Source organism: Lolium rigidum, chromosome 3, assembly GCF_022539505.1.
Source record: "Lolium rigidum isolate FL_2022 chromosome 3, APGP_CSIRO_Lrig_0.1, whole genome shotgun sequence".
NCBI classification, from domain to species: Eukaryota; Viridiplantae; Streptophyta; class Magnoliopsida; order Poales; family Poaceae; genus Lolium; species Lolium rigidum.
The window spans coordinates 100,557,485-100,576,073 of NC_061510.1; the positions used below are offsets into that span (position 1 = coordinate 100,557,485).

The 18,589-nt window shown below is 45.0% G+C and overlaps 1 protein-coding gene across 1 annotated transcript; it reads right to left on the reverse strand.

The window, feature by feature from the left end:
• Positions 1-627: 627 nt before the first annotated feature.
• On the reverse strand, positions 628-4,112 carry LOC124702035 (digalactosyldiacylglycerol synthase 2, chloroplastic-like). Its single transcript, XM_047234130.1, has 4 exons — positions 3,801-4,112; positions 2,569-2,835; positions 1,806-2,155; positions 628-1,612 (listed from the first exon to the last, which is right to left on the reverse strand). Exons 1-4 carry the CDS (start codon positions 4,080-4,082, stop codon positions 1,114-1,116), a joined length of 1,398 nt encoding a protein of 465 aa, XP_047090086.1. The 5' UTR covers positions 4,083-4,112; the 3' UTR covers positions 628-1,113.
• Between the last annotated feature and the right edge of the window lie 14,477 nt (positions 4,113-18,589).

Genomic DNA, 18,589 nt, shown 5'->3' on the forward strand with positions numbered 1-18,589 from the left:
TGTTCTTTTTTGCTAAAATAGACAACACCCATACATATTTGTGTAGCGACCTGCTCCAACTTATTTGGTACTTACTACCTCCTTTAAATGAATAATATGGTTTATTTATTTTGAAAAATCAAGTCAAGTAAATTTTAACCAAACTTTGAGAAAATCTAAACAAATATAATTAATATTCTAAAGATTTCATATAAAAATATATTTCATGATGTATCTAATGATACTCCTTCCGGTCCATATTACTTGATGCTAAAGTGGATGTATCCACAACTAAAATGCGTATAGATACATCTATATTTGCATCAAGTAATATAATCGGAGCAAGTATATTTTTGTATTTTACAAGTTGATAGTTTTTACAAAAACTTAATCAAATTGTGCATGGTTTGACTTTTACGAAATAATAAAAACATTATTCATTGGAGTCATCGGAACGGGGAGTACTAACACAGTGTGTATGCTTGATGATTGAACTGTGTGTTTGCCAACATTTTCGTGTACCAGTTGGTTAAGGAATTTCGGTCGGAGCCGTGTTAGGTACTCGGAGAATGTATACGATGATGCGTCCAACCGGGGGTCAATTGCTAATCAGAAGCAAAGACGACGCCTCACGTCATCGCTTGCTGGTTGGTGTTGCTGCTGCAGTGCTGCTGCTCAGCACGTAGTCCACCACAAAGCATTCCAAAGTTTTAACAAGTGGCACACAGGAACAGGAAAATACACAAGACTTTCTCAAGTACGTAGACAAGGAGCAGCGCAGCACACAGAATGTTGCGGAACAAGAGCGGGCTTTACACGGCAGTTGTTGTCACATGTTACAGAGCACACGTGCTACATGACGACCAGGACACATCGTCGTCGAGGGTTTCAACTTTGTCATTTACAAGAGCACTTCACCTGCTGTACACTGTACAATTGCCGCCAGATATGATGCGTCAAATGAAATTGCAGTTCCACCAATACCAGAAAATCCAAGACAAGGGCCTGTCAAGCTGTAATCCTTTTGGGGCAAACAGATGTTTCTGTTTGTTTCTGAGTTAGTTCCCTGAGCCCCACCTAGTGGACAGCGATTAGTCGTGATTCCACCGTCGATGCCAGCAGCGTCAAAGGAGGCTATAACCCCTGGTGAGGCCTCCAGCCGAGCTCCTTGCGCTGCTGTTCATCGGGCTGCAGACTATTCGGTATCGCACCAAACACCCAGCGGGCAGCCTCAAACCCAGAGATTGTATTATGGACAAACGCCGATGCATCCTCCATATTCTTCTTCACCTCGTCAGGGTTGATGTACATGAAACGCTGTGAAGAGGGAGGATGTGGCTTGGTGGGCGTGGTGGGTGCGATATCGGCAACCCTGACAAACCTCTCTGTGGCTGCCTCCCAGGAAAGCTCGTGTCTCATTTCCTGTGACAGTGGGACTGGCTCTTCCACCAGCGCTGCCATTGTTAATCTCACAAACTCTTTCTCAGTGTTGTACACGTGGCAGTTAGGAAATCTTTTGAAGAATTCATTTGAGGGATGGTTTGCACAGATGACGATCTTTCCCATCGCCAATGCCTCAGCAGTTGTAGTGCAAACTACATCTGTTGTGCTTGGGTTTATGAAAACCTTGTAGCTGAAGCAATACATAAATAACTCGGTTAGAAAAGGAGTAAATTGATGACATAAAGCACTATAGGTTAAAAAAATAAAGTAAAGCTAGAACTAGCACAAGCAGCTACGTTGCTTGTGTGGTCCCTTTGGAGAACAGCAAACAAAAAAATTGTGGAAATGAAAATTCAAATAATAGGAAAACCACAGGAACTCACTCATGAAATATTGAATCTGCATGGTCGCGACCAGGATAGACTCTGATATCCAGACTGAGTTTCTCCGCTGCTGCTTTAACTCCATCAGAATCTTCTCCACTGCCATACAGCTCCATCTTGAGTCCAGACAATTCCTTTTGGTGCTTCTGAAGCAGCTGGAGCAGCTCTGTGTAACCTTTACTCCAGACCATCTTTCCAATATAATATGCTCCCTTGAAGAATGAGTGATCTCCTTGAGAAATCTGCCGATGCTTCAGTTTGCCAATTTCGATAAATTTGGGATTCACTCCATGAACATTACAAATTACAGATCTGGGGACTTCCTGAGTTGCTGCTGATAATCTTATAACCTAGAAAAATTTGCGAGTAACAAAAAGTCAGAAATAACACGTATAGCAAAGTAATAAATCTAAATGATACATTGTTCTTAAGAAGAGAAATGGAGCACATCTTTGCATATCAAATTATGGAAATATGTTCTTGTACCAATGCAAAATATGAACAAATTACTGTTCATGAATACATTACAGCAGTGCATTATGTCAGCTGTCAGTATGGTGCATAACAAGTGACAGACCCTAGCTAGACAATAACATCAAACAATATTGAACGCTATACAAACATGGTAATGCTATCCATGTTAAATCTAGCTCACGTAAACTGGAAAACTAGTAGGTAGTATAAAACCAACTGGGTGTTAATACTTAGTCGAAACCTTGAAATAAAATGACAAGTAGACAGAATAGAAAGTAAAACTGCTAACCTTATGGCAATAGATGTCAGTGACCCAAGAATTGATATATTTTAAGAGAAATGCCTGAAGGTACCCATTTCTCTCCCTCTTCACATATTCCAGATAATTGGTGTGAACAACACCTATAACTTTACGGAACTTGGTTTTCCACCTCCGTCCATGATGGTACCATGTAAGATGTTCTGGCTCTTCTAGAACTGCAATATCTGCTCTGTCATCAGATATGGTCTGGGTTATATCCCCAACAGGTAGAATGCTTCTTTTATCCGTAGAGAACTGTGTATGAACATACTTATATTAGTCACCAAGCTATCAAAAGATAAAGAACATTATCAACACCAACTAAATTTATGCCGTCCTTTCATAGATGCGTACATGGATGTTTTATAACCATTAGATAATTTCCCTTCCCCTCTCATTCTACGCTCAATATACTGCTCTATCATAAAAGGGATGAATACAAATTATGTACTTGCAGTGCTTCTCATTTATTCTGGCCCACTGGCTCTACTACCACAAGCTCGCTACTAATTACAGCATTGAAAGTGCAGGATACATAAACGCTTCAAAAATAAATCACCATGTACTGTCCACTACTCTACTTCGCTATTACTTTTCAGTATCCAACAAAGAGACAGAAAATAGCATTCTACTCCATTTTAGTTCCACAACTAAGATAAGCTCATAGAGATGCCTGTGCAGTTGCATAGATGAGCCCAGACGCCAGTACTCCTGATGTATTTTCGCATCTTGAATGGAGTGCCAGTGGGAGGCTTGGTTTAAACATTTAAGCAAGTATTAAAATATATGACATGCAGCCACACAACTACTCCCTCCGTTAGGGATTATAAGGCCTCCACGTATCCCTAGGTCGTAAATTTAACTAACATAATGAAAGATATATATTACAAAAAACATATATCATTCGAAACCTTGGATGTTCTACTTTCTAATGACATAATTTTTGTATAGCACAATTTATGTTATATTACAAAACATATATCATTGGAAATCTTAGATGTTCTACTTTCTAATGACATAATTTGTGTATGGTACAATTTATGTTATGTTAGTTAAATTTAGGACCTAAGGGATACGTGGAGGTCTTATAATCCGTAACGGAGGTAGTATATGACATACACCTATATAGTAAACTATATGAAATGCACTTAATCACAAAATATTTCATCATGATAAGAGGAGATGATGATGACATATCTTGGCGATCTGTTAAAATTTACCTTGGCAGGATAAAAATTTATGTTGAACCTGGGCAACGTCCCGGTTCGCTCCTCAAGCCACCGCCGCACATAGCCCTCCTGTTCCGCCGGCGAGCCGAATTTCATCTTGTTAGGATAAACCAGCAGCTGGTCCCCCTTTGAGAGCCACGGCACCACCAGCGTAACCTCCCAGTCCCCGGCCTTGGCGAGGTAGGCCGCCCGGAAGAGGGGGTTGACGGCGGTGCCGGTCATCCACGGCAGGCTCGCCGTGGTGAATATCGTGATGTGCTGCTTCCTCGCCATTGTTGTGCGGAACCGCCCCACCGCACACGGCTACTGCAATTTCCAAGAAATACCGCGCACGGGCCCTTAAATGATGCAGTGTGATCGAACAATTGTGGATGACAGTAACAGGGGCATCCAGTTCCCCCCTTATTTACCCCATTTCCATATTACATTGGGGAAGAATTGATTCATTCGGTGTGGATCAAAAGGTGGCGATTCAGGGGCATCGAATTCGACGGCAACGAGTGTAATCATGGTCAGCGCATACATCGCCATACGACGGCCCCAGGAATCCGAGAGGAGAGATCCGACGATAGACACAACCTAGCTACAGCATTCGATGATTTGAGCACCAGTATGGCTCTAATCGAGCAAGCTGCGAGACCTAACTGCGATTCCGAGGAAGATGGAGGGGAATTGGTGGAGGAGGAGGAGGAACAATTACCTGTGCGATGGGTGGCGCCGCGATTGGGGAGGAGGGAGATGACTGCCGGGTGCAGATGGCGCTGCGCTGGGGGTATCAACACACCTGTCCTGTCCCCGTCGTTTCGTCCGGAGCGGAATCGGGACCCGCCAGAATCTCGGTCCTGTGGGCCCGGGTTCTCAGTACAGCCGGGCTGGGGCGAATCACCGGTAGCGGCTTGGACCTCCAAGATGTTGCCCGCTAACCAAGTTCCGGCCCAGATATTAACAGGCTGCAAAAGTCAGCCTTAAGATGATTTTACAGAAAAAAAACAGCCTTGAAAGATGGTTTGGCTAGTTCGAGTTTTTGAATCTGGATTTACCACCCTGTTCTAGAACCTTCCTGCCAACAAACCTTCAATGTAAGTAATTCATGTCGTTGATTTACAAACTGAAGCTATTATATGTCATCTGGCCAGAGCTCACTAGATCAAACGGCTGAGGATGGCTTGGATTCGCCGCTTTCATTCCCGCGCTCCCGGTTGTTCGTTGCTGACCGCGGAAGGTGCTGGACACTTCGGGAAGATCCATCCACCGGGCAAGGAAAATAGGTCCACCTTATCTCATTGGGTAGTCAGGCGTAAGGGGCCTATGTGGCTCAAGGCACATACGGTCCAGTCAAAATCTTCTGCCTTGTCACCTCGTGGTTTGGAAGCAAACTGTTGTACCTTTTCTTTTATTTTTCAAACGGGAACTGCTGCTACCATTAAAATTGTGAACATTTGTTGACTTGATTGGCTTTTTATTTATGCTACCATAAAAAATGTGAGCATTTACTGGCTCGGTAGTCGTTAGCATGTGCACTAACTCTTTTAGAGAGGGAGAGAAGGAAAAGTAATAGTCTTGTCAGAAATATAGTATCTAACACTTTGATCGTTATTTCAGTATAAGCACTTTGGCAAAAATATGGGAAACTTCAAATATATAAGAATCGTGGCCCGTTTATGAAATGTACTATCACAGGGCTCCTAAAGTAAGACATCCCTGGTCTATATCCGCACTTGATGTACTCCCTCGCGCATGCGTATTTAGACAAATATACGACAAATAATTTGGATCGGAGGGAGTAGTACATTATTTGAACCCAAAAATTTGCATCTAGCCATCACAAATAATATTTACATGTTCATTGCATTAAAGTTCTCATTAGGATTGGTTGGTCACTACAGATCATACATTGTTTTATCGTGTGATGGAAAGCCTTTCCTATGCCATATATTTTTGATGAGGAAGACATTGTTTTATCGTGTGATGAGAAAATAATCTGCTCCATCAAAGCATTTGTTTTCCTATGGAATGAATATCCTACATACGGTAAAATGCATTAGTCATTAAGATGTGAGGAAATATTTTTAGATACTAGAAAGATACCCCGCGCGCTGCGGTGGGAATTTTCTAGGTAATTATATTGTATAAATCAAGTTCTTGTATATTTGTATGGCTATAAACTGGTGATGTGGACAATTGAATGGAAAAAATAGGTAACATGGATAGCTTGCATGTAAAGATACATCAACAATAAATGTTAGTGGGGATGACATGGATATTTGGTAGGCTAATGGAATAGATGATGTGGATGATCAGCATGTGAAGATAGACTAATATTAATTGTAGTTAGTGAAATTTTGCTTTATAAGATAGATTATGAAACTAGGCAATCGAGTCATTTCATGCACTATTGTATGGTAGTTTAACGCAACTTTTAGAAAGTAGAGACAATAATCAACAAAACTACACATGTCAAGAGGTACTAATGTAAATAGTACAAAAAATGGCAAAGGTAGTCATGTGAAAGAAGTGGTATATCTAGAATTGATGTTACTTCTAAGTATGCTATAATTAATTATTTCAAAGTCAAACCAAGTGTTATATCCATCTTTCAAGTAATACGAGATATTATTAGTATGCCATGATAAGGTTAGAATTGTCCTGCAAAATAATAATATGTATTACCGTGCGAAGCACGTGTAGTTTACTAGTAGGATGAGTGTCATGGCTAGCTGATGTTGTTTCTTTTGTGTGCTATTTGCTATCAGAAGTAACACGTGGATATTATATAGTACCTTTTGGATATTTTGTGATGGTTACTATTGTTGCCTACCAAAACCCACCGGCGAGCAGCGACGGGCAACACGGAGAGCCGGGAGGCTCCCAGGACTGCTGGTGGATCCTGGTCCCTCGGGCAACGGCCCGCAATGCTCCGGCACACGTCCCGGCTGGTGCAAGAGCGTGCCACCTGACCTATACCTGGTCAGGAAGGTGATGGATTGCTTCGATTAGTTTCCTGCATGGCAAACACGTAAACATTAAATACGAGCCCCGATCGGCTCTTAGGTTGCCTTGTGGATCGGCTCTCGCCCCATGGTTCACGTTGGATTTACGATGACATGGGGATCCTGCTTTATCAATATCAAGTTAAACCAATCTACGACAGTCTAGGGTTTTCACCGCATAACCGGAACATCCTACGCGTAGTTGAGCCTAGCGGATACGTAAGATGATGGAAAACCAGCCCTAAAGAGGCCTAAAAACCAACATGAAGTTGATCCCCGAACAATCCCTCTAGGACTTAATAAACCATACCTTACGCACTACCGGATCGTTCAACCCGTTTGCAAGGCCTAACCATGCGGATATCAAACCAATCCTTGAAGAACAAGGAACAACTATAACGGATCGGATCTACTGAATAAAGAACAAGCAAGATGCTGCCCTTACACTTGGATAGGTGTAAGGGCAGCTAGATATTGAGGGGTAGCGTAGCTAAACAAGCATATCATGAAAGTATCGACGTCAGCCCCAAAACATCTACGATAAGGGTGTTGCTCGCCATCAAAAAGGCTTCAGCACGAGAAACACCAACAACGAATAAGCCGATATCTGCCTAGATCGCAAGATGCGATCTAGGCAGCATGTTGCTTACCCGGGAGAAACCCTCGAAACAAGGGGTGGCGATGCGCCTAGATTGGTTTGTTGTGAACGTGATCGTCCTCCTTTCTCAATAACCCTAGGTACATATTTATAGTCCGTGGACTTTCTAACTTGGGAAGAAACCCAATTGTGTACGAGCTAAACTCTATCTCTTAATTCTAACCGACACGTAACCTACTATAATTTACAGATACACGGGCAATTCTAGCCCAAACTTCTTATACAAGGCCAGTTCAGGAATATTTTCCGTGCATATTCTCTAAGCCCATTTAATCACGGCCCATCTCCAGACTTGGTTAAAATCTGGTGATAACACATGCCCCCCTGGTTTTGGCAATGATAATTCCAAAACCACTCTGTTTTTTTCCTTGTCGGGTCACGTCGTGGCAGAGCAGAACCGTCACAGTATCCTTCATCATGATGCCTTGCCTTCTCAACTTCTCTGCACGATTTGACAGTTCCTTGGCACCACTTCCTTGGAAACCGCTGTAACATTAAATCTCCACTATATCCCTATTATTTAACCGCGCCGAGCAGTTCGCCTCTTCATCCTCTTGCTCTGTACTAGCCGTCGGCAAAAAACCCCCTTCCTCTGTAGCCATGTGTTCCTCCTCCTCCTCTGCCTCATCGGGTCTCTCCTCCTCATCTTCTTCCTCCCGTGAGCCCACGCCGGAGTGGGACTCGCTGGCGGCGTACGACCTCCGCGCCCCAGAGAAGTGGGACATCGAGGACCATGATTCCTCCGTCTGGTCCGAGGATGACAAGTCCTTGACCGACGGAGACGACGACTTCCAGTTCCTCGCCGATGGGGAGCTGGAGGAGGAGAGCGAGGATGACCTCTTCTCCTGGGACGACTTCACCTCCTCCGACGAGGAGGAGGAAGAGGAGGACGACGATTCCTCCGACGAATACCCGCCGGCGAAGCGCTTCCGCGCCGGGTCGGATGACGACGACGACGACGAGGAGGAGGAAGAGGCCCCCGTCGAGGGCTACGGGAGCAGCGACGAGGAGCCCGTCGGCAGCAGTGCCGACGGCAGCCACGACGGCGACGACGAGGGCAGCGACGGCCCTTAGATAGGGACTACTAGCATAGGACTAGTAGTAGTAATCGGCTTTTGTTCTTCCTTCCTTGAGCAATCAGCTCTTCTCTGTAAAAGCCCTCTTTATTAATGAAGAAAATGTTTCTATGTCAATTTCGCCGATTGTCAAAACAAGTCAACGCGCAAAGAGTCGATGGCAGCGCATCGGCCTTACCATAAAAACGCGAGTAAGGCCAAATCAGTTGCCTATTCAAACGGTAACCTGCAACCCTTATCTGAAAGAGTAACTCAGATCCCCAAATCGCCGCTCGAACAGATCCAACTCACAGCCACGCGAATCTCAGATCTCAATCGCGCAGATTCAACCCCGCAGCGAATCCAATGGCGGAATCATCCAACGCCAACGCTACGGTTTCTGGCCTGAAGGTAATCCTCAACCGCTCCTCGCTATCCGAGCATAGTGCTAGAATTAACAGCAAACATCTGAATTAAGGTCTCATTCCGTCATTAATTTTTTAGGTATCAGACATTCTGCTGCCGCATCATTCTCTTCCAAATTCTCTCTGTCTTGGCCCTCGTTCTACCGAGAGTCCTGCCCATTTGATTTCATGCGAGGCCAATAGAATTCCCTTCGTGAACCAGAATTTAGATCTAACTTCTTGGGCCGACTGCTTACGAGCCTGGCCTAATCCTCCTGAAGATTGGGCTTCATGGTACAATAGAATATCCAAAACTCACCAAGCCACTTGGGAAACCACAGGAATAGCCGATGCTTTAGCTTTATCACTGTCTCCCCTTGAGAAACATGAAACCCTTCTAAAAACCATCGGCTACTTTTGGTCTGATGCTTTGAATTGCTTCATGTTTGGCCATGGCCCCATGACACCAACCCTACTAGACGTGGCCATGATCACTGGTCTAGACATTGCATCCCCAAGCCCCTCTGCTTTTATGCTGCCAAAGGTCCCTTTCACCCTCTTTTCCAAAACAGAGTGCACAAACTGGGGTGCTTATCTTCGACGCCACATGGAAAACAAAGGCCCTGTAACAGAGAAAGAACACACGGCCTTCCTGAATTTCTGGTTGGAACACTTCATATTCTGTGGCCCTTCACTTGCTCCAACCAAGAATTACCTTTCCTTGGCCTATGAACTTGCCAGAGGCACTCAGCTTGGCATTGGCAAACTGTTTCTTGGAGAGGTCTATCGATATCTCCAGCTAATTGTCTGTCAAACTGTTTTCCCAAAAGACAGTCAAAACAGGAGGTCCCTGGTGGTTTATTCAGCTATGGGCTCAACTATACTTCCAAAACCAGATCCCAAACTTTCCACCTTTGGCCACTTGCACCTTCCCAGATACTAATGGGAAGCAGATCCGATGCACTAGCTACGGCCAAGCTCTGTATAGCCTTCCAGGCAGCAAACTGACTCTCAGGGAAGCATCAGAGTGGTTCAGAATTTTCTACCAAGGCCTGGACAATCCTCTCTTCTTTCCTTATACGGAGTCTGAAAATTTTGAAAATCCGGTCTCCTTCGGGCTAGACAGTTTTGCCGATGACGCCATGACACCGGCAATTGTACTCCATCATGATCCGTCCTCGCTTCCTTCCGAGTTGGCATGAGCACCTCAAACAGGATCATCAAATCTGGTTGTGAGTCTTATCGGCCCGGTCGTAGCAGCCCGGCAATTTGGTCTTGGGCAGGTATCTCCCCATTTCTTCCTTCACCACTTGACAGAGAGCGAGTCGAGCCGCCCGATGTCCTCACCGATCAGAGGTGTTACTCCTTCTTTGATGCTCTAGCCATCCCAATTCCTCACAACCTCTCTTTTACCTCATCAACCGATGGTTTTGAGACCCGGTGGTCAATGTGGAAGACTCATGCCTTCGGGAGAGCTCGGGACCATTGCTCGAAACAACTTGATGCCGAATATGATATCCCTGCAGAACAGTGTACCACTACTCACGAATTATCTTGAAGTGGCTTACAATGATTTCTTTTCTTTTATAACCTTGCTCTGTCTCCTTGCAGCAACAAGACGGTCCAGAACCTGTACATGATGACGGCTCCCCCTTCAGATTCCTCCCACCAGCTCCGGTGGTCCTCTTCTGCAAAAACTCACCACCTTTGAAAATGGTTGTGATGCAGAGCCAGCCGATGACGCCAAAATCGGCTTCCAAGAGCAGAGTATCTTCTGGGTCGGCTGCCCCCCGAGCCTTAGTCAAGGCGAGAACAGCAGTGAGGAAAGTGGCTGCCAGGAAGACCTTGAAGCGCCAAAGCCCCACTCCAGCTCAAGAAAGTTTGCACGTAAGCTGATCCATGTCTTGGCTGATTTCATCTATTCTTCTAGGCTTCTGCAACATGCTTGTATTTCTTTCACAGGCCTCTACTGAAGAAAACTCCAGTGAGGAGACACAGTCCAGTCGAAGGGACTCGAGCTCAGGCAACTCTGGGAAAAACACCACGCAGAGCCAGCCAGACTTGCCACCGTCGGCTTCCAAGAAAAGGTCAGCTCCTGAACCTGCTGCTTCCCAAACTCCCATCAAAGCGGGCAGGCAGTCTACGCACAAAGAGCCGATGCATCAAGAGAGCTGGCAAGGAACCGCAAGCCTCTTCATTAAACCAGGAGATTTCGCATGTAATTACCCTCCATACTCTCCTTGGCTCATGATGTCTACGGGAGCTTCTATTCTTGTAGACAGTGTTGGGCCTCCAAGAGCAAAGGTTTGTAGAACAGCAGCAAGTTTCCCTTAAGTGGATCACCCAAGGTTTATCGAACTCAGGGAGGAAGAGGTCAAAGATATCCCTCTCAAGCAACCCTGCAACCACAAAGCAAGAAGTCTCTTGTGTCCCCAACACACCTAATACACTTGTCGGATGTATAGGTGCACTAGTTCGGCGAAGAGATAGTGAAATACAAGTAATATGGATGGATATGAGTGGTAATAGTAATCTGAATGAAATATGGCAGCGAGTAAACATGTAACAAAACAAGTAAACAAACGGAGATTCGATGCTTGGAAGCAAGGCCTAGGGATCCTGCTTTCACTAGTGGACACTCTCAACAATGATCATATAATAGGGCTACTCTACACTCTTTTGTTGGATGATGAACACCACTATTGCGTAGGATTACACGAACCCTCAATGCCGGAGTTAACAAGCTCCACAATATCAATGTTCATATTTAAATAACCTTAGAGTGTAAGATAGATCAACACAATTACACCAAGAACTAACATAGCATGCACACTCGTCACCATCATACCATGAAGGAGGCATAGATCATATCAATACTATCATATCAATAGTTAACTTCATAATCCACAAGAGATTACAATCATAGCCTACGCCAAGTACTAACACGGATGCACACACTGTCACCATTACACTGCGTGGAGGAATAAAACTACTTTAATAACATCACTAGAGTAGCACATAGATGATATTCAACTAGATCACATGAGAGAGAGATGAACCACATAGCTGACAACGGAGCCCTCAGCCGGGGTAGATTACTCCTCCTCATCATGGAGGCAGCGATGGCGGTGAAGATGGCGGCGCGAGACGGCGGTGGAGATGGCTCCGCGGCACTTCCCCGTCCGCCACGGTGCCGACACGTAGAGCTTCTGTCCCCCGAATTGGACTTTCGCGATGGCGACGAACCACGAGATGGATTTCTCCGTTTCCGTCGCTATCGTCGATGTTTTTAGGTCGGGGGACGATTAAATAGGCCGAGACGTCGGAGTCGGAGGAAGTGCCACGGGGCTGACTCACACCATAGCCGGCGCCGCGCCCCTTCGTCGCCGCGTCGCTCCCATGAGGTGTGGGGTTCTCCATCAGCCGGCACCTGCTACGTGGTTAATCTCTCTCCATGTGCTTCAATACGAAATCTCATGAGCTGCCTTACATTATTGAGACTCATATGATGATGCTTGTAATCTCGATGTCACGATGCTAGAAAGTATTTCTTACTAGTGATTTCTGAAGACTCAATATACCACGTGTGTAAAGGTGACAATGCGTGCCGTGTCGGATCTCGTAAATAGGCTATAGTTCACGATAATACGCATAAAAATGATATGAAGTGTGAACAAAACATGTTGGTATTGTCATAAAACAAGCATGGAACATCGTGTAATTATCAGATACGTTAGACGTATCGCTACTCTAGCAATGTTATTAAAGTAGTTCTACTCGTCCTCGATGTAGTGTAAACGATGAAAGATAACTGTTCGAGGTGACTTATGCTACGAACATGATCTCTTGTAGATTGCATACTATTGCTATAAGCATATGAGATGAATGCAGCTATTCCAAAACATATGTTAATGCAATGAGTAAACAATGTGAATGCATATAGCAAAGACTTGTTCATGAATAGTACTCTTCACTACAAGAAAAGTTCCGATAGACAACGTCTCAAAATCGTCCGCTAAGGGGTATTTTTCGTCGCCTATGGGCCTAACCCGACGATATGGGTTCCGTTGTGGAAACCGCGTCGAGCAAAGTCCTACGACGATTTTTTCGGTCCGTCGCGCTTGGGCGCCCTTCCGCCACGGAAAATCGGACCGTTGCCCAAGTGTTTCCGGGAGCCCGTTGACCGCCGACGTCATGCAAGCCGACACGTGGCGGACGCCGTTAACCGGCGGTTAACGGCGTTAACCGGCCGAAACCCCGTGGTAGATGGTAGGCCCACACGAGGCCTCGCCACGTCTTAAGCGGGCCGGCCCATTAAGTTTGCGGGCCGGCCAGCTGACTTAGTTTGACCTGGTCAACTATATAGCCGGGCTGGTCCATTAGTTACGTGGGCCGGGCCTAACCTCTAAGGTTGACTCGGTCAAAACTTTAATGGGCCGGCCCACTAAGCATGTGGGCCGGCCGAATGCACTCGTTTGACCTGGTCAACGGGCAAAAGGGCCGCCCACAAGACATGTGGGACCCACTTTCATCGGTATCGGGCCGCCCATTTACAAAGTGGGGTCCACATTAAAGCAATCGGGCCGGCCCAAGAAGTTAGTGGGCCGGCCCAATTAGCATGTGGATCCCACTTTCCTGCTATCGGGCCGGCCCATTTAGTACGTGGGGTCCACATTAGATCAAATGGGCCGGCCCAACAAGCCGTGGCCGGGCCAAAAGCACCGGTGGGTCCCACTTTCCCGTTAAAGGGCCGGCCACGTTTAGTACGTGGGGTCCACCATATAGCAAGTGGGCCGCCCAACAAGATAGTGGGCCGGGCCAAAAACACAGGTGGGTCCCACTTTCCGGCTAAAGGGCCGGCCCATTTAGTATGTGGGGTCCACTACATAGCAAGTGGGCCGGCCCAACAAGATAGTGGGCCGGCCAAAACACACGGTGGGTCCCACTTTCCTGCTAAAGGGCCGGCCCATTTAGTATGTGGGGTCCACCATATAGCAAGTGGGCCGGCCCAACACGATGGTGGGCCGGGCCAAAAGCACAGGTGGGTCCCACTTTCGTCTTAAAGGGCCGGCCCATTTAGTACGTGGGGTCCACCATATAGCAAGTGGGCCGGCCCAACACGCTAGTGGGCCGGGCCAAAAACAATAGTGGGTCCCACTTTCATCTTAAAGGGCCGGCCCATTTAGTACGTGGGGTCCACCATATAGCAAGTGGGCCGGCCCAACAGGAGAGTGGGCCGGGCCAAAAACACTGGTGGGTCCCACTTTCGTCTTAAAGGGTCGGCCCATTTAGTATGTGGGGTCCACCACAAAAGCAATTGGGCTGGCCCAACTAGTTAGTGGGCCGGCCCAATAGTGGGTGGGGTCCACCTTAAAGCAAGTGGGCCGGCCCAATAAGAGTGCGGGGTCCACAAGAAATCAAGTGGGCTGGCCCAATAAGTAAGTGGGCCACCCGTTTAGTTGCTGTTTATATGCCGGCGTAATAGGCGCTTTAGGATTTTGCGAGCCGGCACATATGTGATTTCGCTTAATTGGGCCGTTTAAGGGATGGGAATTCGTGATTTAGATACTGAGAATATTTACGCAGCATTGATTTCTGTCGGATAGCCTCACTTACCACAAGCACCAAAGAAAAAATGCGCGAAAGAACTATAAAAACTAACTAAATATTACATCACCTGCAAGGCTTTGAAAAAATATTACAGAACCCAGAGAAATTGAATGGTAATTAAACCTAGCAATACAATGAAGCGATCCGGCAATCTTTTAAGTTGTCCATGCAACACCTATATCTGAAACAAAGACATTACAAGTTAAGACAGTGATACGTCTCCAACGTATCGATAATTTCTTATGTTCCATGCCACATTATTGATATTATCTACATGTTTTATGCACACTTTATGTCATATTCGTGCATTTTCTGGAACTAACCTATTAACAAGATGCCGAAGTGCCAGCTCCCGTTTTCTCGTCGTTTTTGGTTTCGTAAATCCTAGTAACGAAATATTCTCGAATCGGACGAAATCAACGCCAAAGTTCCTATTTTCACCGAAGCATCCGTAACACCCGAGAAGGACCGGAGAGGGGCCACAGGGGCCACCAAACCCTAGGCCGGCGCGGCCGAGGCGGGGCCGCGCCGCCCGATGGTGTGGCCCCCCGTCGACCCCCTGCGCCGCCTCTTCGCCTATATAAAGCCCCCGGATCAGAAAACCCGATACCGAATTGACGAAACCCACGAAAGACCTTCCGGAGCCGCCGCCATCGCGAAGCCCAGATCCGGGGGACAGATCTCCGTTCCGGCACCCTGCCGGAGCGGGGAAGTGCCCCGAAGGCTTCTCCATCGACACCGCTGCCATCTCCATCAACACCGCTGCCATCTCCACCGCCATCTTCATCACCGCTGCTCGCTCCCATGAGGAGGGAGTAGTTCTCCATCGAGGCTCGGGGCTGTACCGGTAGCTATGTGGTTCATCTCTCTTCCATGTACTTCAATACAATGATCTCATTGAGATTCATATGAGTTTGTATCACTACTATCTATGTGCTACTCTAGTGATGTGTTATTAAAGTAGTTTTATTCCTCCTACACGTGTGTAAAGGTGACAGTGGGTGCACCGTGTTAGTACTTGGTTTATGCTATGATCATGATCTCTTGAAGATTGTGAAGTTAACTATTGCTATGATAATATTGATGTGATCTATTCCTCCTACATATGCATGAAGGTGACAGTGTGCATGCTATGCTAGTACTTGGTTTAGTCTGTTGATCTATCTTACACTAAAGGTTACTAAAACATGAGCATTATTGTGGAGCTTGTTAACTCCGGCATTGAGGATTCGTGTAATCCTACGCAATGTGTTCATCATCCAACAAAAGTGTAGAGTATGCATTTATCTATTCTGTTATGTGATCAATGTTGAGAGTGTCCACTAGTGAAAGTGTAATCCCTAGGCCTTGTTCCTAAATACTGCTGAGTTACTACCGCTTGTTTACTACTCTGCGTTACTCGCTGAGTTACTACGCTTGTTTACTTACTGCGTTACTACTGCTGCAATACCACCACCATCAACTACACGCCAAGCACTTTTCTCGGCACCGTTGCTACCGCTCATACTTATTTATACCACCCGTATTTCACTATCTCTTCGCCGAACTAGTGCACCTATTAGGTGTGTTGGGGACACAAGAGACTTCTTGCTTTGTGGTTGCAGGGTTGCATGAGAGGGATATCTTTGACCTCTTCCTCCCCGAGTTCGATAAACCTTGGGTATCCACTTAAGGGAAACTTGCTGCTGTTCTACAAACCTCTGCTCTTGGAGGCCCAACACTGTCTACAGGAAAGGAGCGGGACCGTAGACATCAAGCACTTTTCTGGCGCCGTTGCCGGGGAGGAAAGGTAAAAGGCTCTCATACTACGGTCCCAGGTAAAGTATTTTTCTGGCGCCGTTGTGTGTGTGCTCAAAGCTATTTCCTTTAGATCCTGCAATTGCATCTTTTTGTTTCTTGTTTACACTAGTTTGGCATAATGTACAAGAGTGAGCTTCTTATTCTATTTCCCGATTTAAAACATGGATTGTTTGATGCGAAAATTAAAAAACCTATGAAATCTTCTTTGCATGCTGGTAGTAATATTAGTATGAACGCTTTGAACACCATTGTTGACAATAATATAGAAAGTTCTAAGCTTGGGGAAGCCGGTTTTCATGATATTTTTAGTCCCCCAAGCATTGAGGAGAAAATTTTCTTTGATGATACTTTGCCTCCTATTTATGATGATTATAATGATAGTGGTCTTTTGGTGCCACCTACTATGGAGAGTGAATTTTGTTGTGATTATACTATGCCTCCTACACTTGATGAGAATAATAATGATAGCTACTTTGTTGAATTTGCTCCCACTACAACTAATAAAATTGATTATGCTTATGTGGAGAGTAATAATTTTATGCATGAGACTCATGATAAGAATGTTTCATTTGATAGTTATATTGTTGAGTTTGCTCATGATGCTACTGAAAGTTATTATGAGAGAGGAAAATATGGTTGTAGAAATTTTCATGTTACTAAAATGCCTCTCTATGTGCTGAAATTTTTGATGCTACACTTGTTTTATCTTCCTATGCTTGTTACTTTGCTCCTCATGAACTTGTTTATTTACAAGATTCCTATGCATAGGAAGCATGTTAGACTTAAATGTGTTTTGAATTTGCCTCTTGATGCTCTCTTTTGCTTCAAATACTATTTCTTGCGAGTGCATCATTAAAACTGCCGAGCCCATCTTAATGGCTATAAAGAAAAGAACTTCTTGGGAGATAACCCATGTGTTATTTTGCTACAGTACTTTGTTTTATATTTGTGTCTTGGAAGTTGTTTACTACTGTAGCAACCTCTCCTTATCTTAGTTTTGAGTTTTGTTGTGCCAAGTTAAGTCGTTGATAGAAAAGTAAGTACTAGATTTGGATTACTGCGCAGTTCCAGATTTCTTTGCTGTCACGAATCTGAGCCCACTGCCCTGCAGGAAGCTCAGAAAATTATGCCAATTTACGTGCATGATCCTCAGATATGTACGCAACTTTCATTCAATTTGAGCATTTTCGTTTGAGCAAGTCTGGTGGCCTAATAAAATCCATCTTTACGAACTGTTCTGTTTTGACAGATTCTGCCTTTTATTTCGCATTGCCTCTTTTGCTATGTTGGATGAATTTCTTTGATCCATTAATGTCCAGTAGCTTTATGCAATGTCCAGAAGTGTTAAGAATGATTGTGTCACCTCTGAACATGTTAATTTTTATTGTCCACTAACCCTCTAATGAGTTGTTTCGAGTTTGGTGTGGAGGAAGTTTTCAAGGGTCAAGAGAGGAGGATGATATACTATGATCAAGGAGAGTGAAAGCTCTAAGCTTGGGGATGCACCCGGTGGTTCACCCCTGCATATATCAAGAAGACTCAAGCGTCTAAGCTTGGGGATGCCCAAGGCATCTCCTTCTTCATCGACAACATTATCAGGTTCCTCCCCCGAAACTATATTTTTATTCCATCACATCTTATGTGCTTTTTCTTGGAGCGTCCGTTTGTTTGCTTTTGTTTTTGTTTGTGTTTGAATAAATTGGATTACATCATGCTTGTGTGGGAGAGAGACACGCTCCGCTGGTTCATATGAACACATGTGTTCTTAGCTCATAATATTCATGGCGAAGTTTTCTCTTCGTTAAATTGTTATATGGTTGGAATTGGAAAATGATACATGTAGTAATTGCTATAATGTCTTGGGTAATGTGATACTTGGCAATTGTTGTGCTCATGTTTAAGCTCTTGCATCATATACTTTGCACCTATTAGTGAAGAATACATAGAGCATGCTAAAATTTGGTTTGCATATTTGGTTTCTCTAAGGTCTAGATAATTTCTAGTATTGAGTTTGAACAACAAGGAAGACGATGTAGAGTCTTATAATGCTTACAATATGTCTTTTATGTGAGTTTTGCTGCACTGGTTCATCCTTGTGTTTGTTTCAAATAAGCCTTGCTAGCCTAAACCTTGTATCGAGAGGGAATACTTCTCATGCATCCAAATACTTGAGCCAACACTATGCCATTTGTGTCCACCATACCTACCTACTACATGGTATTTCTCCGCCATTCCAAAGTAAATTGCTTGAGTGCTACCTTTA